The 24227-nt window shown below is 37.8% G+C and overlaps 1 protein-coding gene across 4 annotated transcripts in view; it reads left to right on the top strand.

Moving 5' to 3' along the window:
* The window catches only part of RAB27A (RAB27A, member RAS oncogene family), an 80091-nt gene extending 59150 nt beyond the window's left edge, over nt 1-20941 (top strand). For all 4 annotated transcript variants that reach the window (XM_081048054.1, XM_081048055.1, XM_081048057.1 and 1 more), the window contains 4 exons: nt 3109-3194; nt 4871-4974; nt 9519-9642; nt 18706-20941. In XM_081048054.1, coding sequence (XP_080904180.1) covers nt 3109-3194; nt 4871-4974; nt 9519-9642; nt 18706-18904 — 513 coding nt within the window. In that variant the 3' untranslated portion in view covers nt 18905-20941. The remainder of the gene's footprint in view (nt 1-3108; nt 3195-4870; nt 4975-9518; nt 9643-18705) is intronic.
* The last annotated feature ends 3286 nt before the right edge of the window (nt 20942-24227 follow it).

The following is a 24227-nucleotide window of genomic DNA, read 5'->3' as shown; positions in this document are numbered from 1 at the left end:
CTGGGTAGTTGTATATGGTCAGAAAGTTCCCCGTGAGATAACGGCCCAAAGAGTCGGGTAAAGCGTCTTCTCTTTTTCGGCGGAATTTTAAAAGAGGGATGTGGTTACCTTGAGCAGAAATACCCAAGGCGGCCTGGGCCAGAAGCTGCAGGGACGACGTGGGGGGGAAAGCGCGGCATCCACACCAGCTGTGCAGCAGTGGTGGCCGAAGGAGAGAAATGGAACAGCGCGGATATATGAAGAAAGGTGATGACTGGGTGGGGAGAGGATTCGGCCTCGTCACATCGCAGAGCAGAAGAGCGAGAAAGACTGAAAAGAAGCAGAGAAAGCGAAAAAAAGGGAAACACTGCAGTCGAGCGAAGATCCAGAGTGTGGGAAGACTCTTATATGGCTCCATTTCCTACTCCCTCCTTTGCACTGTTATCGTCATGCAAATCACATCTTTATGTGCTGTGTGCCTATCAACACAGATTTCTAGTTATTATTTTATGCTGTTGTATTTTAATCAGATGGGGAAAAAGTTACAAAAATACATTTATCCTGTCTTTTATATTTACCTATGTAGTTGCCTTTATTGATGCTCTTTACTTCTTTGGGTGGATTTGAACTGTTGCCCAGTGCCTTTCATCTCAGCCTGAAGTACTGTTCTTATTATTTCTTGTAGTACAGGGCTGCTAGCAGTGAATGTTATTTTTGTTTCTCTGGGGATGCCTTGATTCCTCTTTCAATTTTAAAGGATAGTTTTGTTGGATTTAGAAATCTTGGTTGATAGTCTTTTTTTCTTTCAGCACTTTGATGATGTTATAGTACTGCTTTTTGGCCTCCAGTGTTTTTGATAATAAATCAGCTTTTTGTCTCATTGGGATTCCTTGTATGTGAGGAATCACTTTTCACTTGCTGCTTTTAAGAGCCTCTTTTTGTCTTTGGATTTTGACAGTTTGATGATGTGTCTAGTCAGCCTTTATGAGTTCTTTTTTTTTTTTTTTTTTTTTTGGAGTTTGCTGCATTTTTGAATGTGCAGATGAATGTTTTTCATCAAATTTGGGAGGTTTTTGGCTATTTTTTCTTCAAATATTTTTTTGCCTCTTTTTATTGCTTCTCTTTTTATAAGATTTTCAGTATGCATATGTTGGTATGTTTGATGAAGTTTTGTAGGCCTTTTTTCCTTCTGCACCTTAGACTAGATAATCTCAATTGACCTGTCTTCAAATTCAGTGATTATTTCTTCTGCCAGTTCAAGTCTGCTCTTGAGCCCTTCCAGGGAATATTATACTTCAGTTATTGTACTTCACAATTCCAGAATTTCTGTTTACTTCTTTTTATAATATGTAGTTCTGTTTTAACAGTCTCTGTTCAGTAAGGGATTATTCTCATACTTTCCTTTCATTCTTTAGACATGATTTCCTTTAGTTCTTTGAACATATTTATAATTGCTGATTTTGAGTCTTTCTCTAGTAAGTTCAATATCTAGGCTTCCTCAGGAATGGTTGATATTGGTTGATTTTCTCCCTGTGTATGGGCCCTACTTTCCTCTTTCTTTGTGTTTTTGAAAACTATACATGTATGCTGATGGACATTAAAGAAGACCTAAATAAATGAAACAATATGACACTTTTATGAATTGGAAAACTAAAAGAACAAAATGTTAAGATGTTAATTTTTCCCTAATTTTTCTCCATAGACTTAATGAAATTTCAATCAAAATTCAAAAAAAAAAAAAAGAAAAAGAAAACTATACATGTAAAATAATGTATGTGGCAACTCTGGAAATCAGATTCCTCCCCTCTCTGAGAGTTTCTCATTTTTGCTGTTTATTTTGTTGTTATTGTTGCTGTCTGTTTGTTTAATGACATTCCTGGGTTAATTCTGTAAAATTTGTATTCTTTGTTATGTACAGCTACTAAAGTCTCTGCTTAGTTAACTTAGTGGCCATTTAATGAATGGACAGAGAGTTTCTTAAATTCCTTGAACCAGAAAGTCTCTCAGCTTTTTCTGAGGGAGTGTGTGTATGTGTGTGTGTGTGTCTGTTTTGGGACATGTGCTTAATGCCTAATGTAGGCAGTTTACAACTCTGCCTTAGCCTTCACTTCATACTTGAGAAGAACCTCAAGGTCAGTCAGAAGTGAGAGATTAGGGCCTTTCCAGGTCCTTCCTGGGCATATGTCCAGCTCTATACATGAGCATGGTCTAGTAGTTTCCAAGAAATATTTTGGAGCTTTTCAAATCTCACCACGGACATCTTGTTTCCTATTTTTCCTTTTTTAAGTTTTTTGGTTAGACTTCTGTTAACTCCAAATGGTATTGCTGTCTTTGATAGCTGTGATGTTAAATACCTCCTCTTGATTATTTTCAGCAATGCCCTGAGGATAGGGTTGTTCTCCTAGAACAAGCTCTGAATCCGGTTAAATAGAGACAAGGCCCGGGAATGGAGCTTTATAGGCAGCTTGCAGTTCTCTGGGAATGAGATTTTTGGAGGAGCTCCAAACCTGTTTTGCCTCCACTGCCTAAAGTGGGTGCTACTCTCATGGTTTTCACAGCTATCATATATATCTGCTGGTTTTCAAGACCACTCTGGAGGTGGGGAAAGGGGGATGAGAATAAGACAAGTTGAAACAGCACAAAACTTACTATTTTTACTGATATTCAGAGTTCTCAAAAAGTTGATTTTGACAATTTTTGCCAGTGTTTTCATTGCTTTTATGGGGAAAAGAGAGTTACAGAAGTTCTTCCTATAAAATTGTTTCAAGAGTACTTTTTAAAGATGGGATGGGGAAGTCATAGAAAGGTAATATTTCTTGAAATGAATGAACTTAGGGAACTTTGAGGAAAGGTGAGCTGATTATTATTTTTATGTCAATTATATATTATTTATATATTTCATAATATCTTTAAAAATATAAACGTGTATATACATATATATTTTAATGCAAATTATTATATTTCCAAAGGCAATTATTTGGAATAAAATACAAACAAGGTTGTATTCTAAATGGAATTTTATTTAGAGGTTTAGATGCTTAGGGGAGTTGTACTGAATAGTAAAGTGAAAAGAGCTCACCAGCCTCAGAAGTTCTCTTTTTCTTTTTTTTTTTTTTTTTGTTATTTTAGGTGTACAGAGCTAATGGGCCAGATGGAGCCATTGGTAGAGGCCAGAGAATCCACTTGCAGTTATGGGACACGGCAGGGCAGGAGAGGTATGAGATCTTTAGTTATGTGCTTTACTGGAGAGATAGGAAAAACAGCTACCCTTTTCATACAGTGACCTGAGCAGGAAAAGTCCAGCTGATTAGTTGACTTGAACCTGGATAAAATATACTGCCAAATTAGCAGGAAATTTATCAGTCTGAGATGATAATGGTGGCTTTATTTCATATGAATTCAAAGGAAAAATGAATCCTTTTCAAAATGGACTATCTTACTTATGGACCTTTTCCTTTTTCTTCTTTTTGTATGTTTTTTTTAAAGGCTTATACACTTTTCTTCAGTTACTTTTGCTGTTTACTCAGCCATACACACACAAAAGCTACAGAGTTGCATACATTAGTCTTACCTGATTGTTGAAATCTAGTGGAAAATCTGGTTGGAATTAACTCATAGGGTCAGAAGTTGCTTGACCAAAATAAATCACATGAAATCTTGATATAAAGTTGCTGTTAGTTAACTAAGGCTTCCGTTTTCTCTCACAGATTCCTTGAAGGATTTTGTTTTTCATTTAAACTATTTATTATGGAAAACTTCAAGTATATACAAAAGTAGAGAGGATATCACATACTCATTTCCCAGTTTCAGCAAGTTGTGCCCCAAGCTGTAGCCAATCTTATTTCATATATACCCCTCATTCCTGTTCATCCCCTCCCCCAAATTATTTTGAAGCAAATTCCAAGTATCAGATTGTTTCAGTCATAACTACTTTGGCACGTATCCCTAAAAGATAAGGACTGTTTTTAAAATATTTGAGAAAACTTAAAATAGCAGATTACATGACAAATTCATACTAATGTTTTCTTTCCTGAGCCTATGTCTGGCAGTCAGAGGCTTTGCATAAAGGCACAGTAAGAGGAAATTGACTGTTGGAGGAAGAGAGAGGGCAGACAGTAGCATAAAGCCTTGGAAAAGAGAGTACCAAGATAAGAGAGTCAATACTACTCCCTCCTGAGAGCCAAAGAAATGTTTTATCAGAGAAAAGAGATTTCTGTAGAGACTGAAATTAAAACGTCATGATGGAATGCATTGCAATGTCAAGTCAAGCTAAGCTTTCATAGGACAAGGAAAACATACACAGCAAGCACCATTTCTATTGGACTCATTAACTCTTAGTTGTACAATAAATACTTGAATCACGAGCTAGTCTTGTCATCCCTGTCTAGCAGGCTGGGTGTTCAAATCACATGGTTTGTTAACACATCAATTTATATAAGTAATAAATAACTGTCTTATACATTTTGGGAATATGATCACCTAATTTTTTTGAATTTTTTGTTACACAGCTTTTTATTTTAGAAGAAAATTCCAAGTACAACTTTTGATAATTGTTGGCATGTTAATAAAGTCTAGATATATTTTAAACTACGCTTTCTTGCTCTGTCGATAGCTGTTTACTATATTTTGTAAGATACCTGGTAGCATTGATTACACACATAATTTTATACTGTTAAAAGCATCATTTGTACTAGCAGAATTCACTAAATTTGTGTGACTAAGAGCTATAGTATGCATGTATAATATGAAGTTATTAGAAATAATGTCACATTATTAAACATCTAATTTGTTACTGATGAACTATTGTAAGAGGCTGAGGGCACTGCTGATAGCTTTGTATTTCAGGAGTGGGGCCATGGTATAGGTGACCAGTCTGCTTTTATGTTCCTAGGTTTCGGAGCTTGACAACAGCCTTCTTCAGAGATGCTATGGGGTTTCTTCTGCTTTTTGACCTGACAAATGAACAAAGTTTCCTCAATGTCAGAAACTGGATAAGTAAGTGTTAAATTATCTCCTGGCCTCCTGCTTTCTCTAATAAAATGCCTTCTTATATTGTACTTTTGTCGTAAGTCATTTTGGGTGAAATCCTAGTGCTGTTTAAAATGCTATTTAAAGAAGCAAGAGTTTAAGTTTAGCGGCAAAGATAACTGAAAAACTCTGCTTTTTTTTTTTAAATTAAAATGTACTGGGGTGGACTCTGCTTTTCCTAGTGATACTAACTTTGATTTGTTGAGTACTTCCCATTCGCCAGCTTATCACATGGTATGTTCACTACCCAGAGTGAGGCAATGCTTTCCATGTAATCTTTTAATCAGTCTTTTCCACAGAGGGGACTTATCCCCATTTTATAGATGAGGATATGGAAGCCTAGAGAAGTTAAATCACTAAGTGTCTGCCTCCCTATTCTGTGCCATCAAGTCTTATACCATCTCAGCATTTAAAACACAGATTACACAGACATAAATCCCTTTGAAAACTTCATGGATCATACCCCTGGCTCCACGTCTCTATGTTTAGAACCCGTTTTCTGCTTTTTAGGGCCAGAACATTTGTCAGGAGGACTCTGTCATGGAAAACTCTAGAACAGCTATGGCAAAAGTGGTTCCCAGCACAACATACATAAAACTTCATTTTGGCTCTTTGGAGAGATCTTAATCTCTTAAGTGATGGATAGTGGCCATTTAGAATCCTGCTACTTGACCACATAAATGTAAAATTTTTTGCAAATGTGCTTTTTCCTCTGTTGGTTGTATTAGTGTAAACCTAGAGAATCTACTTGAGAATGCTGTGATGTTAACTTCTTACCATCCAAATCTTTAAAATGACAACACTTTAAAAAACAACAAAAAACAACCTCCTTTAAAATTACTTGTTGTTTTGGTATTACGAAGGGCTAATTGGCTGTGGTTTTGATACCAGAAACCTTATTTTAAAAATATGAGTTTTTAAATAAGTAATTTATGTAGTGTGTTGTGGTTTCCAAAGCATCTTCACATACTTTGTATCTGACCCTTGCAGTCACCCCGTGAGGAGATTCAGACAGGTGGAGTGTCCTTATTTTAGGATGAGGACACTGAGCCTTAGAGACTTATTCAAGGACCTGGAGCCTCCGGCTTCCAGTTCCGTGGCCTTCTTTGCTCTTTCTCTGCTAAGTCGATCAATAAGAGTTGAAGATCTATTTATTATAATACTTTCAATCTAGGTTTCCCAAATTTCGTTATGCTCGCTGGGCTTCACAGGTAAATGCCTGGCTGAGTGGCACACTGCATGGTTTCCCTCACAGCTGAGTGATGGTGGCTCTTCCCAGTCCTTTATCCCTTGCCCTTGCTCATCATCCCCTCCTGTGCATTGCTGGAGCAAGTTCTTGGGCTTCCTTAGGGCTTTTCTTTCTAGGGTCTCTTGTTAGACATGTGCTCATAAAAATCTTAGCATTGAAGATCATCAACCCACCTCTTTTTCCACAGGTAGAAAGGGAAACTCGGAGGCATTAGATAAATCTTGCCCTTCTGGGCTTTATATCTTTTAGGTAAAGAACAAAATTATGTGAAATTAAGGGTATGTATGTATTTTGTTTTGTTTTCCCTATAGAGTAAAAGCATCCTTACTGCCCAGTTAGGTAAATAAAATTCATTCCTATCAAAGATTTCATATCTTCAGTGGAAAGTATTCTCCTCCTGCCCAATCCTGTATTTTTGTTTGTGTGTTTTTTAAAGATATAGTGTTCAATGTTAGAGTTAGTAATATCAAATCTTAATTAGGAGTAAAAATTTATTAGTTATTTATACATTTTATTTTTCCTCTGCCTGTTAACATTTTGAATATTACAGGGATCATTCATTTCCTTCTTTTTTATTTATTAAATAAATAAACTTATTTATTTAATTATTAACTTAATGTAAATAAAAATATTTAACTACATAATAGTTTAAATATACATATATATGTGTGTGTGTGTGTGTGTGTGTATGTATATGTATGTGTGTATATCTTTCTTTCTCTCTACCTACCTACCTACCTACCTACCTGCACACACACGGTGCATGCCAGATTAGAGGCAGTGGTCCCTCATAACCTTGCTAACTCGGGGGCCCTGAAGGCCCAGGGCTAGGAGAGCAGGTCTGCACCCCGCCTCTGCTTCTCCAGAGCTGCATCGCGATCCCTTCTCCCTTGACTCTGCATCTCTCCATGCCGTCTTAGGAAGGCCCTAAGAGCCCAAAGATGAGCCCTGCTGAGTTTAGGAGACTGAACAGAGAGTGGAGTCCTCTGGGCCTAAGTCTGAAATCCAAGAGGAAATGAGTAGCATTGTCTTCACTCACCTGTCTTCCTGGAGCTCAGAGGATAAGCAAGTCACGCTCATAGCCATTCCTCATCCTGGAACAGAATGTTTGTAAGAAACTTTAACCTACATTTCTAAACTTTTCCTCTGTAGCCCCCAAATGGTACGGAGCCCGACATGTATGTATTTGACATGCTTTTCCCTGTATGTTTTTATTCCTAATATTCCCTCTGTCCCAAAAGCTCTGTCCACACCCATGCCTATTTTAAAAACTGATTGGAGTTCTACTTATTCTTTAAAATCTGAAAAAATATGGCCTCCATGAAATTTTCTGTGACAACTTTAGTTGGATTCAATTTTTCCCCTCTCTTAACTCCTATTTCCATACTACTTTAAGTGTCCTTATCACATACCACCTTGAGTTGTAGTTATTTCTGTATGTGTGTTTTTGTTAGTGAGACTTTTTTAAACAATGGATTAATTTACTTTTATATATCAGGAATTCACATTCTTTGTAGAAAAATTAGGGAAAAAAGAAAAAGAAAAATCACCAATAATCACACTTCCCAAACTCCCCCAAATAAACACTATTAAACATTATTACTGGTAGTAGTTACATAGCACTTCTAAATGCTTTAATGTATTATTTTAGCGGTTCCCAAGTGTGAGTGTGCATCTGGATTACCCAGAGGGCTTGTTGTAACACAGATTCTGGGCCCTATCCCCAGCTTTCCTGATTTAGTAGCTCTGAGGTGGGACCTGAGAATTTACATTTCTAACAAGTTCCAAGGCTGCTGGTCCATGTACCTTACCTGAAGAATCACTGAGTTAACTCAGTCAATATTCACTTTAACCTTTTGAAGTAAGTACCATTAAATTGCCATTTAGAGATGGGGAAACTAAGGCAAGAGCAGTCAAATACGTTTCTCAAGGTGTCACAGCTAATAAATGGCAGCGTCAGGATCCAACCGTAGACACACTGGGTTCTGAGCTCATGCTTATAACCATGACACTGGACATATAAGGTGTTGACAGAGCACAGAGCCACTCTGGAGACCAGAAAGGTTTCACAGTAGAGGTGACTAAGAAGCAAGTCTTAAAGGAAGGGTGGGGAAGTCTCTGAAGGAAGGCTGTGGTTGGGTATTCAAGGGTGTGAGGACAGCATGTGTAACAGCCTGGAGGAAACAAAGGGCATGGCTGTTATTGCAAACACACAGTTTGTTCTTGCCTGTATAGTTCTTGTTCCCAGGGGGTCTCTTGAGGGCAAAGGTCAGTGCCCTGAAATTCTACACCAAGTGTCAGGCCTATGCTAATGTCCAGTAAATGCCAGCTGCCTTGACTTGCTTTTGATAAGATACAATGAACGTGACTTCATGATGAGGAACTGAAATGTCAACACTTTTCTGGTTAACCACGGTAAAAAATAAATTAGGCAATACGCTTTGTGAAAGTTTGGGCTGCTTTAATTTCATGATGGGGTATGCGGAGTAAGAACACATTTTCTTCTTTGGGAGATTAAACTGTTTAGCATAGTGAAGCTCTTTTGTTTAATATAATTGCTTTTTAAAATTATGCCTATTTACAGGTTTTCAGGTAAAAAGAAATAAAAGCTGTGGAATAAGAATTGTAGTCTCCTGCTTTTTCTTGGTTCTGGTATCTGAATCATTGACTGTTTAATCTGGGTTTTCTCTCTTCATTTAATCCTGTATCTTGTTTGTTTTAAATAAATTGATTCTGCTTTAGAATAATGGAAAAATGTGGAAAACATTTCAGATAGAAATAGGTTAGTTTATGGGAAGACAATTGTTTAAAAAGTCATTGCTGTGGAGAGAAAATATATGAAAAATAGAGCTTTAAGATTAGCAACAAACAGTAGGGAATGCTCCAAGATTTTGTTTTTTAGATGGCCTTCATAAAAAAGACTGCCGTGTGTGTGTGTGTGTGTGTGTGTGTGTGTGTGTGTGTGTGTGTGTGAGCGTGTCCGTGCTTACGCGCTCATCAGTTTTAGAGGGTTAGCAAAATTTCCCCTTCCTCTCTGATGAACTGGGGTATGTGTTAAAGGACAGGAGTAGTTTTCCATCTCTGTCTCATCCATTCAGTTTTACAGATTAGGTTACTGATGCTTTGCCAGAACTCTATCATTTCCCTTTGTATGTATACTCATTGACAGTTTGCAAAGCTCTTTTGCATGTGTTCTCTATTGATCATACACTTACATTATTGTTTACCTATGATAAATGATCTCATCTTCTTACATTAACAGGCCAGCTACAAACGCATGCATATTGTGAAAACCCAGACATCGTGTTATGTGGGAATAAGAGTGACCTGGAAGACCAGAGAGTAGTGAGAGAGGAGGAAGCCAAAGGACTTGCAGAGAAATACGGGTGAGTATTTTTGTGGAGCAATCGAGAGAAAACATTTCCAATTTAAACATTAGCACATAAATGGATAACAAAAAGACAAAACCAAAAAAATTAAAGCAAAACACTCAGATATAGGCCTTGGGAGGTGTGAAATATCTACTTTGCATGTTAATATTATTTGATAGTGGCAACCATAGAAAAAGATTTGAGCAAGGGCCTTCTCAATCTCTTGGTGTTTGAAAAATGACATCTTCGAGGGCAAATGCCCCAATTGTGTAAGGCCGCCTTTCCAAGATGCACATAGGAGACCCTGAGGATAAGGAAACCTTCTGTGTTCAGCAAGGAAATTTCACATGCTACTGCATACAAGAAGGCCTTATTGGCTTTGAAATTCCTGTGCTGGGAGAGGAGCTTGAAGATCCTCTTTGGTTCAGGCTGTGTTTTTGTGGTGGAGAATTAACTATTAAATACGGTCTTTCTCCTTGAGCTCTGGGAGTAGGATCATACCGTGTTTCCCCGAAAATAAGACCTAACTGGAAAATAAGCCCAAGAATGATTTTTCAGGATGACATCCCCTGAACATAAGCTCTAATGCATCTTTTGGAGCAAAACTTAACGTAAGACCCGGTCTTATTTTGGGGGAAATACAGTAGGAGCAGCAGCATTAATTGGACATGAAAGGAAGGGTCAGCTGCTGCTTATTATATTGTCAGTGGGCCCCTGTACAAAGAAATGTATACTTTCTTTCTACCTCTACTACAATGAGAATTCAACTGTATGTGTATTATTCCCCTTATAGACATGGGAGGCAGCAGTCGGGTTGAGAAGGAAGAGCAGGAGCGTGGGGTGGTGTTGTGGAGTGGTGTGGTATGTAGCGGGTGTTAACCTGACTAGGGGCCTTGGTTGCCAGGCAGAGCCCAAGGAAGCCAGATGAGGCCCTTGCCCTTTCCACTGCGTGACCACTACTTTACTCTTCCTTGGGCTGATGGGAGTTCAGAAAGCACTCAAAGATAAGGTTCACATTGGGAGAGGGGTGGAAGGATAGGTTGGCTGGGTGGGAAGAAGTCAGAGTCTGTGCAGCTTTGAATACCAAGTAAGGAGGGTAGAATTGGTTTCCTGGGGACAGGGACTTGCTGAAAGCTTTTGACCATGGAGGGATGCTGTGCGTAGTTTTCCAGGTAAGTCTGGGGATTGTGGGTGGGATGAAATGGAAGGAGGAAAGACTAGAGACAGGGCGACTGCAGTGATCTGTGGAGTAGGTAGGGGCTGGATTTGTGGAAAAGGACTAAATCAGAGAAAATATGTCAGGTGAGGCAGAAGAGGATTTTAAATGTTTCTTGAGTCTAGGTCTTCAGGAACGGGCCCAATCCCCATCAACTATGCTGGCTTACTCTGGCAAGGATTTGTAATAGGACGTGGAGGTTTTCTCTCATGGGTAGTGGTAGCTCCTAGGAGGTTTTGACAAATACTCCTGTCTGGGCCTCACCTCTGAGCTTCTGACATAATTGGTCTGGAGTGGTTTATCAGGCAAGGTTCACTTGAATAAAGGGATTTGTTACAGGGATCTGACCACATGTACTTGTGGGAGCTGGTTAAGCAGTGTCTGTAAGGTGTTGTTTTGAATCTGATACTGAAGCTTGAAGTCCACAGCGTAGGCAGTCAGGAAGGGAAGATGAATTTAAACTGGGAGAGAGCAAGAAGCCAGCCAGGTCTTGTAATGACGGACTGAAGTCTGGTCAATCACTGCTGCCTCTGACCTGGACTGTGTGGGTGTCCAAAGCGGCCCAGGCCCTTCTCACACAGCTGCACACACACACCTGGCCCAGGAGTCGGAGAAGCTGGAGGAGGATCTAGGGGAAAGTGGAGCAGGTACAGGTCTGGTTGCTGACTTATGCCAACAAGATGAGTCAGCAGATAAATGGCAACGTATGAGAGCTACAGAATGGCTGTTGCTTCACGTCTCCCCTCCAGGTCTCCCCCCAAATCTATCTTGAGGTCTGTCCTAACTGGAAAGGGAATTCTGGGAAATGTTGTTTAACTTAGCCAAGTTGACATGTTTACAAAGCCACCACAGGTGGGGACCTAGTCATTGGCATCTTTTAAAAGTTCTGCACGTGATTTTTCAGGCTCAGTGGTTGAGAACCACTGACAGGCGATTCTGAGGTGGAGCTGGCAAAGCTCCACCCACGATTCCGTCGGTGCCCCCATCTCCTTTGAGGAGGCACTCCTGTTATCTAGTGGGAGGGATCAAATACCACGGAGAAGACTGAAGTGGTGAGGCTGGGAGCTGTGTTGCAAGGAAGGAGGAAGTAAGTGATGAAGCAATGGAAACCATGGACATAGACCATGCTTTTGAGAAGTGTGTTAGTAAAGGCCAGAAAAATAGGGCAGCCAGTGGGGTTAGCTAGTCCCCCGAGTATTGAGGGGGAGCCAGGATTGACTTCTTCCTTCTCTGGGCTTCTTCAGTCTTTTGCTTGTTTCCTGTTTCGGTTCTCAGGATTCTACATCCTGCCTGGTGTCAATGAGCCGGCCATGGCCTTCTGACTATATGGGGAATCTGGGGATACAGGGATTGTCCTTCATCTGTGCTTAGACTACAGGCCTGGGGAGTATTTTATAGAGAAAAACTCAATGTAAAGTTTCTGGATTGAGTTAAAATGAAGGGATTAGCAGATGAGGTCATTGAAACTATTGGAGAAGAATGGAAAGAGATGGAAAGAGAATTTCCTTAGGATTTAAGAAGTATAAAATATAGTTCTGTGGCCTGTTTGGCAGTCTCAGAGGAAAATATTGATGGAGCAGTTTGGTTCACTACATATCACAAATTTGATGTACAAGTTTAATGATTATTTTTACAGAAATCTTTTTTCATTCTTAATAATAACATTTTCATTGGTTGCACATGCACTAAAGGACTATGTTGGTCAGTTTATTTATGTGCTAATAGTCAGCAAACAGTATGGTTTGTGGCATATCTTCGTATCATTGCATGCTGTCTGATACATTTGCATTTTTGTTACTATCTTCAATTCATAAAAACGGATGGTCAGTTCACAATTGATTCTCCGAAATATACATACATTCTGAGAATGAAAGACTATCTCAGAAGAACTTTGCAAACCTAATAAAAAACATGTTACAGTGTAAATATGGAACATGAATCTGTGTGTGCTGGGACAAGTAAGTCTGAGAACGGGGACTCCATGCAGCAGCCGGAATGGAAAGGGTGAATTGGATGCATGACACAATATCAGCAAATTTATTTTTAGTGGACTAAGAATCCATTTACCCCTAATTCCCTATAGGTTTTTTTTTTTTTTTTTTGCTATAAAACTTGGTTAAATTGTAACATGATGTTCTTAGGTCACTTCCTAATACAACAAAGTGATTTATCTTAAACCAATTAAGTTTTTTCCAGAACAAGTGCAAACTAATACTTTTTCAGTATGTTACATTGAATAATATTGTCAATGAAGTTAGAGAAGAGAACAAAACAGAGGTTTGTTTACATTTAAATAAACTATAATAGTTCACACTGTTGCTGAAACATGTTAAAAAATAGCTACAAAGTCAGTGACAAAGAAATGAGAAGGGAAAGCAGAACACAGCATCACCCACATCCCTCTTGTAGATCTCACGCTTTAGAGTGTGTCAGAATCACCTGGACGCTGGGTCCCCCAGTTTCTGGTTCAGTAGGCCTGGGGTAGAGGCCCCCAAATCACATTTCTAACTGATTTCCAGATGCTGCTGCTGCTGGTAGTTGAGAACAACTCTTTGAGAACAACCAGTGTAGATGCCAATTTACGAAAAGGTGTGCATGCTGGCAGATGTTTAATTTGATAGCACAGCTGGAAATAGTCTATGCACAGAATATGAAGCAGTTGTCTCCTTGTGCCGTGCATGGGTGAGGGTAGTGTGCTCAGTGACTTATTGGAATATCCATGCTGAAGGGAAAAAGCATTTGTTTTTCTCACACAGTTAATTGCATCAGCTGTAATATAGGCTGGGAAAGGGACTCTGCAGGCAAGGACTTTAGTCCGTGAGTAAAAATGGCTGCACCCAAGTTCCTTCCCACACTCTGCTTTATTTACAGAGGATAGCTGATGTTCGTTATAAGCCTTTTGTTCTTGATGAAGAGTTGAGGGAACTAGAGAAAATTATGAATACAGTGAAAGCATATGTATTTCATGTGCTGTGCAAAGAAATGGGCAGCAATTTTTTTTTAAATTGAGATATAATTGACATATAACATTGTATTCATTTTAGTTGTACAACATAATGATTTGATATGTGTAAATATTATGAAATGATTACCAAAATAAGTTTAGTTAACATCCATCCTTACATGTAGCTACAATTTATTTTTTCTTGTGATGAGAACTTTGAAGGTTTACTCTCCTGGGGGCAACAAATTTAAGGCAACTTTATTCCCACTGAAGGCTGTTGGCTGTTGATGAGGAAGGTGATCAAGAGTTTCTGGAATGAAGGATGAGTTAAAAAACATGTGTTTACAACATTAATAATATGAGAACAGACCATTTCTGGAATTTCAAGTGGCTTAGCTCAGCAGAATGCTCAGTACCTATCTGAACTAGATGAAACGTGGAATGAATTGCTTGATTTCTAATAGTACAGTGCTTTGCAGACTTGATGACATCCTTACTTTATTTGAGAAGTAAATTAATGATGTATCATTGGGCATGTTTTAAAACCACACACATGGGATCCAACTAAATGTATAAGACTGATTTTCAGAACTCCACACAACTCTGTAGAGGATTCAGATTTCATTTGGCACAATCTCCCAGGTTGAAATAGTCCATACACCAGCCTTTCCTGTTAAGGCTTGTTCATTTAGCATCCAACAGACTATGATAAGTAGTAAGATTCATTTCTTAGTTTGGTGAAAAATTTCTTTATGATTTCTGGATCCCCATGTGACAAAATCATCAAATACTGTACTCTTGCTTTCATTTCTGGCAACCTCTAACTGGGATCTAGGATCATCTAGAAAAGAAACCAGCTGGTTAGGAATCCTGATTTATGGCAAGAGCTACATATGTGGATATCTTGGTGAGAAACTGCACATGACAGTTCCCCTCATTGATTTGAAGCTGTTTGTCATTTTGCTAATTTAATTTTTTATTTTAAAATTTGAGATTAATCTGTTTTTTAAAAGCACACCTGATTGGTGTTCTGCATGTTCCAAATGGCCATTAAGTGGTCATTTACAGACTGATAACATCATTAGCTGCACAGGATTTTTTTCAAAGGTTTTTTGGCTGTATTGCTCCCTGGTGATGCCACATTAGCGCCACCGTGTGGAGAGAAGGAACACTTCCATTCTTTCTATGGTTGAAACGGGGACAGTTAATCCTCTTGAATTTAAACTACTAAACTTTTGCCTCGTATATTTTAGGAAAAGCAGAATGTTATTTTTAGAGAAGATAAAAACCCCATTAGATTAACTTTTATGGAGCACTTGCTGGACTTACGCTAAGCCCTTTTACATGTATCATCTCATTTCCTCCTTACCGCAACCTCGTGAACCACTGTTATCCTTCTTTACAGATATAGTGAGAAGTGTTCAGATAAAGTAGCCCAAATGTCTTCTGAAAGAGAACATCAAGAAGATACAGACATAAAAATATTACGAACTCCACCCAGGAGACATCCTGTGCCCTTGAGATGAGCTGAACAGTCCACTTTTCAACTGTGAACACAAGGCACATTTCTGTCTCCTTTGTTTAGTGGAAGGAAAGTCTTGCTTTAGGGTCTTCTCTGTGGATCTCATCTAGTTGGCTTTCTGTCTGGCAGCTCGGAAGTCAGAGTGGAGAGGAGTGAACTCTAGCATTTGTCTATTCCTGTAGAAAGAAAGCTTGCGTTGTCTCGGTTGCTCTGAATACTCTGAATATTTAGTTTAAAAATTTTAAGGTTGTTAACCTGACTTCTGATCACATGACCAGCAGGTTCACAAAGGGCAGGAAAATATATTTTTAGTTGAAGGACAGAAATTTGTTACTTGAATTTGGAGCTATAAATCTAAACTACATCGTGTTACTATTGTACCTCTTTTAATATGAGGGATTTAAAAATTTACAATTTAACTCATATGCCCTGAAATTCTACCAATTAAATATTTGCTCAAGTTTTAGTAAACATTAGACAATAGCTCATAGCTCTGTCAGAGGCGCCAGTGATTTATACATTAGCATTAATCTGTAAAGTAAGATCCATTTTGCTCTCAAGTGCTGATAATTTGGGGGAATGAGGGGTTTGATGAAGAGTGAAGGGAGGCAAATGCTTTGGCGCATGAAGCACTTTGCTGGAACAGGTCTGAGTTAGCATCCTTGAATCAGGAAGGCATGGTCCCAGGCACCAGAATGTAGGGCAGCATTGTAGGTTAGCTACATTGTGGATTAAATCAAAGTTAGTGGGCTAGTCTGGGACTTGAATGTTTATATTGTTGCCAAGGTCTCTTGGAGCTTTTCATGATTCAGTGACATTGTTTTTATGTATTCTGAGTTTTAAACAACAAAATTGCAAATTTTTGCAACCCTACCTATTGCTGTGCTAGAAGAAATGCTTATCAATGACACAGTTGTCAAAAATGATACATTTCCTATGTGTCAGATTCCAATCTAAGTACTTTTGATGTTAACTCATTTACTCCTTATAAGAAGATACTGATATTGTTGGTCTAGTTTTACAGATGAAGTAGCTGAGACCTGGAGGTTACACGGTGGTAAGAAGTTGTACTAAAAGTTAAATCGGGAAGCCCGGCTCTAGAGGTCATGGCTCTTAACCGTTGTCCAAATTGTCTGTAACTTTCATGCATAGGTTTTATAGTTTTTAAAAGTATTTTCAACTATTTTTTCTCATTTATGCCTTAAAAATTACTGTGTGGTAAGTTTCAGGAGCTGAGAGGAAAGAAACTATGGAAAGTAGAAAAAGCTTAATGGAAATTCAGTTGAGGAATTCAATGAAGCAGAGGATTAGAGTTGAGAAGATATTTATAATTGACTTTGAGGAAATTTTAAAAATTAGGCATATGTTATTATGGGTAGTATTTACAAGTTTACTGTTCAACTACTTTTTTAAAATAATATTTTCAATTTCAGCTCATTATTCCTGGAGGGAGGGATGAGTTTTTCAGTTGCTTATCCATGAAACAGTATATTTCTAAATGGTGATAGAATGATCAAGCCTTCTCCTTACATAAAAGAAATGTTCTGTAGACATTAATTGCTTCTTCATGGGAATAATTGAGAAAAAGCATGATGAAGAAAATGAGTATTTAAGTTTTGAGAACTCTGAAACCCAAATTCAATTATTGTGACAATGGCAACATCGCAAACTGTCCCTGGGACTTAGCTCTATAACATCATAGGTACTTGATAAATAAATATTTATTGAGTCCCTACAGAGGATGCCCTCTTCATAAGATGATAATCAAATACTACATGTGACCAGGGGAGTGGAAAAGATGCATTATCTTCATTTTGTGAATAAAGCAACACATAAAGAGGGACGAAAAGACTGACAGTAACTAACCTGGCAGACAGGCAGGAAGTTTAAAAACCACTAAGACCATGTAATTCATCTATTAGCTCCTTCTCTGATTAAGATATTTTGGAGTTAGCCTATGAAGAGCTATCCGCATGTCTATGGTAGAATCACTGGAGTAACTATGTCTTGCAGAACCCACAAATGGGTAGATAATTGCTCAAGTGAAAGCATGGTTCCTCAACCAGTTTTTAAAAGCTATTCTAAAACAGGAGAAATTGCAGAGGTCCAGTTGCAGCTCCCATATGAAGTGTGCAGATAATAAGACATCTTGAGGAATCACAGTGAAGAAATAGTCTTCCATTCCTACACATGGACACGCTACTGTGCTTCTTAGTGACATAAGAAGCAGAACAGTTCTGAAAAGGTCTGTAAAAGCACTGAGACGGTTTTAAAACTCTGTAAAAGCTCTCATGCGGAAGCTGCTTCTAGCCAGGAAATAATACAAGAGTAACTGAAATTGTAATCACAGTCATTTGAGATAGTGTTAACATGCTATGTGAACACAGGAAAACAAAGACACTCTTTAAGAAAAGTAATGGGAGGATTTTAAAGTTCCTATGAAGGTAAGATATACTTTACTGAATTCAATTGCAGGACTCCCTGAGATGCTAAAACAATTTTCTTTTGGAGTTTTTATATCTGGGAGCATTTTGGTCAGTTGCCTTATTAAGTGGTGGAAATGAAATCAACAGTTTGAGGAAATACAATTTTATCACTATTTTCATGGCTTTATTAAAAAGCAGGACGAATTTGAATTTGACAGTTAATTAATCTAGTTGTAAAGACTAATTCAAACGTATGAAGGGTGGCCACTGCAAGAAGAGTGATATCTTAAAATGACGTGAAAAGCAGCCTTATAGTTTTGAAACAATGCTTTGTGTGTCATTTAAAAAATTATGCATATACCACATGTCTTTGGATAACAAAACAAACATACTTAAGGTTGATGTCCTTGAGGAACTCTGGGATGCAGTAGATTTCAGAATGTCTCCAAGTGAATGGTGCAGGAATACTGCTTGAAGTTGATAAGCAGCAAAGCGTTTGACAAACACAGCCAGTGACTTCTGATTTCTCTTTAATGTCAGCCTTTTTATTTTTTCCCCATGTGCATTAAGTAAAAAGATTTATTTGTTTTGGAAATCCTCATATAACATATTTAAGTTTGGAACCAATAGAGCTTATGGTTAAGTTGGTTTCACTGGAATCAAACAGCTGTGGATTCAAATACCAGCTCTGTTCCTCTCTAGCATTATGAAATTGGGCAAGTTACTTAATCTTTTTGAGACACAATTGTCTGTGAAATGGGAATGAAAATTTCCAGAAGTTTTACATCTCTATTAGTAATGCAGTGTCAATTATTTTATTGTCTTTTTTCACTTTTTAATGTACCCTGGGGTGGTAAAATGCTTTTTGTCTTGTATATTTGTACTCTATTTTCTAAGTTGAATTGTCAAGGGCAAAGGTCCCTGTCCTTTCCCTCCACAAGTCCTTATCCGAGTTGCCTCTGTCTTCCAGAATCCCCTACTTTGAAACTAGTGCTGCCAATGGGACAAACATAAGTGAAGCAATTGAGATGCTCCTGGATCTGATAATGAAGCGAATGGAACGGTGTGTGGACAAGTCCTGGATTCCTGAAGGAGTGGTGCGATCCAATGGTCACACTTCTACAGATCAGCTAAGCAAAGGAAAAGAGAAGGGGACATGTGGCTGTTGAAAAGTCAAGTGAGCTGCACAGAGAGAGATTATTGGGCATTGTGTACAAACTGCTGCTCACCATCCCAATTAGACCTATCAACGAAGCATCCAGTTTTAAAGTTAATTTGCTGCAGCTTTGTAAATATTTCTTTAAGATTTAGCCTGAGAGTTAAGAGAAATGTTACACATACCCAAAAGTGCCTTATAACACCTTAACCCATGGTGGTAGATCATCTAAGGATTCAGGAATTTGTAGCCTGAGAAAAGTGAATTTTTATGAAGAATGACAGGAGATACTATCACCTGCCTTAACATAGATAAGTCCAGTGTCTCACGTTCAAGATCTTAGATGCAGTTGTAACACTGTCAGTCTTTAATTCAAATTTAAAAATCCTGCTTGTAGTAGATGACCTTGTAAAAGGCCATCTAAACCCCTTGAATATTAAACAAGAATATACACAAACATCAGCCCAGTGTCCTCAAGTATTCATTTATGGATGCATTCTCTTTAAAATGAATAGTGAACACGTTATGGCCATATCTATAGACCATGATTAAACTGGATTGACCAATTATATACTCACTGTGACTCTTGTTGATAGGAAAGGGATTGGGGGTGAGGGTCGGGATGGCTTAATGCAGCATGAGCAACTGAAGTGGGGCTTCTGGCTCCCTGCTGTATTGCCACTGCTCTGAAGGTTTGATTGAAGGGTCAGGGAACTAGATTTTTATGGCTTTAGTTCACTGTGATCTGTGCATTTATACTTGGCCTACTTGCTGGCCATATCTGAACATAACTGGTGCTTATGCTGAAGTTATTTGTAGTAAGTAAATATTTAGCTTCTTTTTCTTCCTATTTATAACATTGGTCTGGCATCCTTAGACTGCGGTTTCAATTAGCATGTGGACTAATCTCTCTTCACCATCTGTATCATTGATATTTGCAACTTGTGTTATTTCTACATTGGTGGAATTGAAGGAATTAGTTTTTAATTATGTAAAATGTCTGTTTGCTAGTTGGTGGGAGATAGATGTTTGTATTTAAGCAGTCACATTTGTACTTTCGCTCAATACAAGAAAAATGAAGTGTTCTATAACCTGTATTTTTCATTGAGACCCTGGGCATTTGCTGTCCTTGCTGGGTCTTGCCAAGGTCATGTATTCTTGACCAAAGTGTCTTCATACCAAATGAAAGGTGGTTTTAAAGTATGCTTCATCGTTGTTTATTAAGGTCAAAGGGGGAAATTCTTGTTTACTTAAGTGCTTTAAATAGATTAAATTTTCCAAAGAGCTTAATGGCTGTTTAGGAAGAAATCATTATAATTTAAATAAAGAATAAAAATATTAATAAATGTATTTTATGGTGGCAAACGTTTGGCAGAGCTGTAATTAGAAAAATACAACTATGACCGAGAGTAATTGCTTTTACATGATTATTTTCAAATGGCTTTTTATTGAGCACTTAGCCTGTTTTTTTTTGCCACTGCCCTCCACAACTCCCTTAAAAAATTTAGCTGTGGTTTCTAGCCTTGAAAGGAGACTTCTTTTAAATACTAAAGAAGTCATTGAATCCTATTCACTTGAACTGTATATTTTAGTGAGGAAAAGATTCAGATATTTCAAGGGCAGAGTCATAATTACAAGAAGTGCCTTTTAAAGTTGCCGTAAGACTTCAGTGGAGTAAATCATAATTTTACAGCTACATATCAGGGAACATTTTATATGGTCTATTCGTGTAGTGAAAAAGAAGACAATATTTGTGTGTTTTCATTTTTCAAGAACCAAATGAGCAATTAGCTCAGATTCCATTGGTCTTAAAGGTAATATACAATTAAACGTGTATACATGATATAGTGCATACACAAGAACCATCTTTAATTATTGAAAAGAATAATGTGTATTCTCTTTGGAATTCTTTGTTTAATTTTATTACTGAAGTACCATATTTTTGTGCATCAATGTATTTTTCTATTTACAAGCTTCTGTAAAAGTAAAATGTACCTTCAGAGAACTGTGTGCCAATTAAGTTTATAATAAAATAATGGTGTAGTCTGTCAAGTTTGTATGTGCACGTTACTTTATTTCCCATCACAATAATATTCCGAACTAGAGGTCATAATACTAAAGGAAACAAAATTCAGGGACACAAATTCCATCAGGTCCTTGATGAGGGCCCAGCCACGACAACATATTCTGGAGAAAGTAATTTGAATATGTTATTGTCAAACATTTGTGGAGCACCTACAGTGTGGAAAGTGTTGTACTAGCCAATTTCAGATGAACAAGATAAGGATGGTAAGGGCTTGAACAAAGATTGAGACTGGGAGATGGATGCAAGAGACACTGGGAAAGGTGTGGTAATTGGATGAAGAAGGGCTATGTGGGGAGACAGACTCCGACCTTATTTCCTACCAGTGTCCCCCTCCCTCACTCACTTTGAAGGCACACGGGCCTTATTGGAGCTCTCCAGTGTGCTCCTGTCTCAGGAATATTAGCTGGTCCCTCTGTCTGGAATGCTAGTTTTCCATGCAACTGCATGGCTCTCTCTCCCATCCTTTAAAGTTGTTCAAATGTCACCTTGTCCAAAAGGACTTTACTGCCCACCTTATATAAAATAGTAGTCGCTCCCCCTCATGGCCCCAACCAGATTGTTACTTCCTGACCTGTTGTCCCGCTTTGTTTTTGTACATGTTACTCATCACTACTTGACATATTTCTGTGTTTGTCTCCATTCACTAAAATATAAGCTCCAATATTGTTTTGCCACTACCCAGAAAAATGCCTGGTACACAATACGTAGGTACTCAAATGGATATCAATTGACTGAATAAAATACTTAAGAGGCAGCAGGATCAAGTGAAAGTTTTCAAAATAGGAGACACTATTACTGTTCAAAGACAAAGGAGTAGAATCTTAAAATTAAAAAAAAAATTTTCAAAAATGCTTAGAAAGGTTCACATATAATAAAGTCATGTTGGTTTATTAGGAGACATTAGGAAATCTGAGAAGTACATTCTGATCTTTTGAAGTTGATGTCAAGATAGTTAATAGTCTATTTAAGAAATGTTCAATAATGAATGTTTTGCTTGGCATTTTTATAAATGGGAAATCTCTATATGGCATTTCCAGGTCTTCTGTTTTTGGCAATATGTTTGACTATATAACTGAGAAACCCTCCTACTATAAAACACATAATGCTGGATAAAATATAATGAACATATTCTTTAAATGTACTGTTGACCTCTCAAGGAAGTAAGGAAAATAAGACTACCCCTCTCCCCCACAACACAGACAAGAAAGTAAGAGAAATACCCTAAGACCCTTTCTCCCCACAACACAGACAACAACAGCAGCAGCAACAGAAGGAACTTAAAACAACCTGCTACTGAGTGTGGTTTGTTTTGGTTTGGTTTTGACAGTATCAGTAATCAAGGTGCTTGGTGTCAATGGCTACATACCATTAGGAGAGAAAGCCTTGGATCTGTGGAGGTAGGGCATTAGAATGAAGAGTTCCCTACCTCCAAACACACAAAAAGCATGGGTTCAGTCTCTCTTAGTTTCCCCTGAGAATTTATAATCCTAAATCTGTTTTTTCACAGGTTCGAGATTCAAGTTAACACTACTTTTTTTTGGAGGGGAATGTCTAAGCCAAGAAATTGACAAAAAATTAACATAAAGTGATTTGCAGTTGGTGATACCTCTGGATTACTTGGTAGAAGCAAAGCAAAATCTTTTCAGAGGGAACATCTTCACCCAGACCTTACAGGATTCTTACAGAAAACATCCTACTAAGTATAAACGCACAGTTTAAAATGACAACCCATTCTTTCCCCACCCACTCAGACCCAACAGTGAGCAAGGGCCAATAAACCAAAAACAGTGAGATTTAAGAACTTCAAGTAATATACTTATCAAATGGAGACCATAAAATAAAAATGTTTAAAATAATTACAAACATAAAAGGAATTGAAACATCTGGGAGAAAAAGACATTATTAAAGATATGACTGGTTTGAATTAGAAAAAAATGACTGCCATTGAAAAACATAGCTATTGATATTCAAAACTTAATGGTCAGAAGTTAAATGAGAAGTTTGACAGAATTGAAAAGAGAATTGGTGAACCAGAAACTAGGCCAGAGGAAATAACACAGAATTCAGCAGAAAGAGATACAGAGTTAGCATGAGAGGTTAAGAGATACAGAAGAAAGGTAAAAGCTCCAACTTATGAGGCATGACAATTAAGTTTGTGAACTCATCCTAGAAAAGGTGCTACCTACCTCATTGCTGAATGTATTTTGAAGTACTCCCCTTGGGAAGCTATGCACTGACTCCAGCACCTAGTCCACCTTTCAAAGCAATTTTGGAACTTTCTTTGGAATGGCCATCAGAGCTGTCATATTACGCTTGATGTCCTGAATGTCATCAAAATGTCTTCCTTTTAATATTTCCTTTACCTTTGGGTAAAGAAAGAAGTCATTGGGGCCAGATCAGGTGAGTAGGGAGGGTGTTCCAATACAATTATTTGTTTACTGGCTAAAAACTCCCTCACAGGCAGTGCCGTGTGAGCTGGTGCATTGTTATGATGCAAGAGCCATGAATTGTTGGTGAAAAATTCAGGTCATCTAACTTTTTCATGCAGCCTTTTTTAGCACTTCCGAACTTGGTTAACTGTTTGTCCAGTTGGTACAAATTCATAATGAATAATCCCTCTGATATCAAAAAAGGTTAGCAACATTGTTGCAACAAATTCATGAACTTAATTCATGAACTTAATTGTCAGACCTCGTATGTCTAATAGGAATTCTAGAAGGAGAAATTAGAGAAAATGAAGAGACAATATTTGAAAAGGAAATAGCTGAGAATTTTTCAGTAATCACAAGAGATATACAGCTTCAGATTCAGGAATCATAATTCTCAAGCAGGATAAATGAAAAGTATTTCTAAGATTTCAGTTCAATTTGTTGGATGTGGAACACATTTTTTTCTCCTTTCTGTTGTACTCTATTATAATAATTGAAAAGAAAAAAAAATTCTAAGACTACCTACTCACCCATTTAACCTAAAGTGACCCTGGGTATGCTCATAGGCTAAAGGGAACAGTCTCAGATAAAGCCTTAGGGTATGGAATTAAAACATGGACAAGGGATGTAGACACTGACAGTGAAGGTAAGAGGGTGAATCTGGATACATATAAATAAAACCTCTGCAAGGAAAGATACTGTAAACAAAGTTTAAAATATCAGTAAATTAGGACATAATTTGTAAATGTCAGCAAAGGGCTAACCTCTTAGAATGCAAAGTGCTATTCAAAATCAACAACACAATAGAAAACTGTCAAGGG

This window comes from Rhinolophus hipposideros, assembly GCF_964194185.1.
Source record: "Rhinolophus hipposideros genome assembly, chromosome: 5".
Lineage (NCBI taxonomy): Eukaryota > Metazoa > Chordata > Mammalia > Chiroptera > Rhinolophidae > Rhinolophus > Rhinolophus hipposideros.
This window is presented reverse-complemented; position numbering and strand designations above follow the sequence as displayed.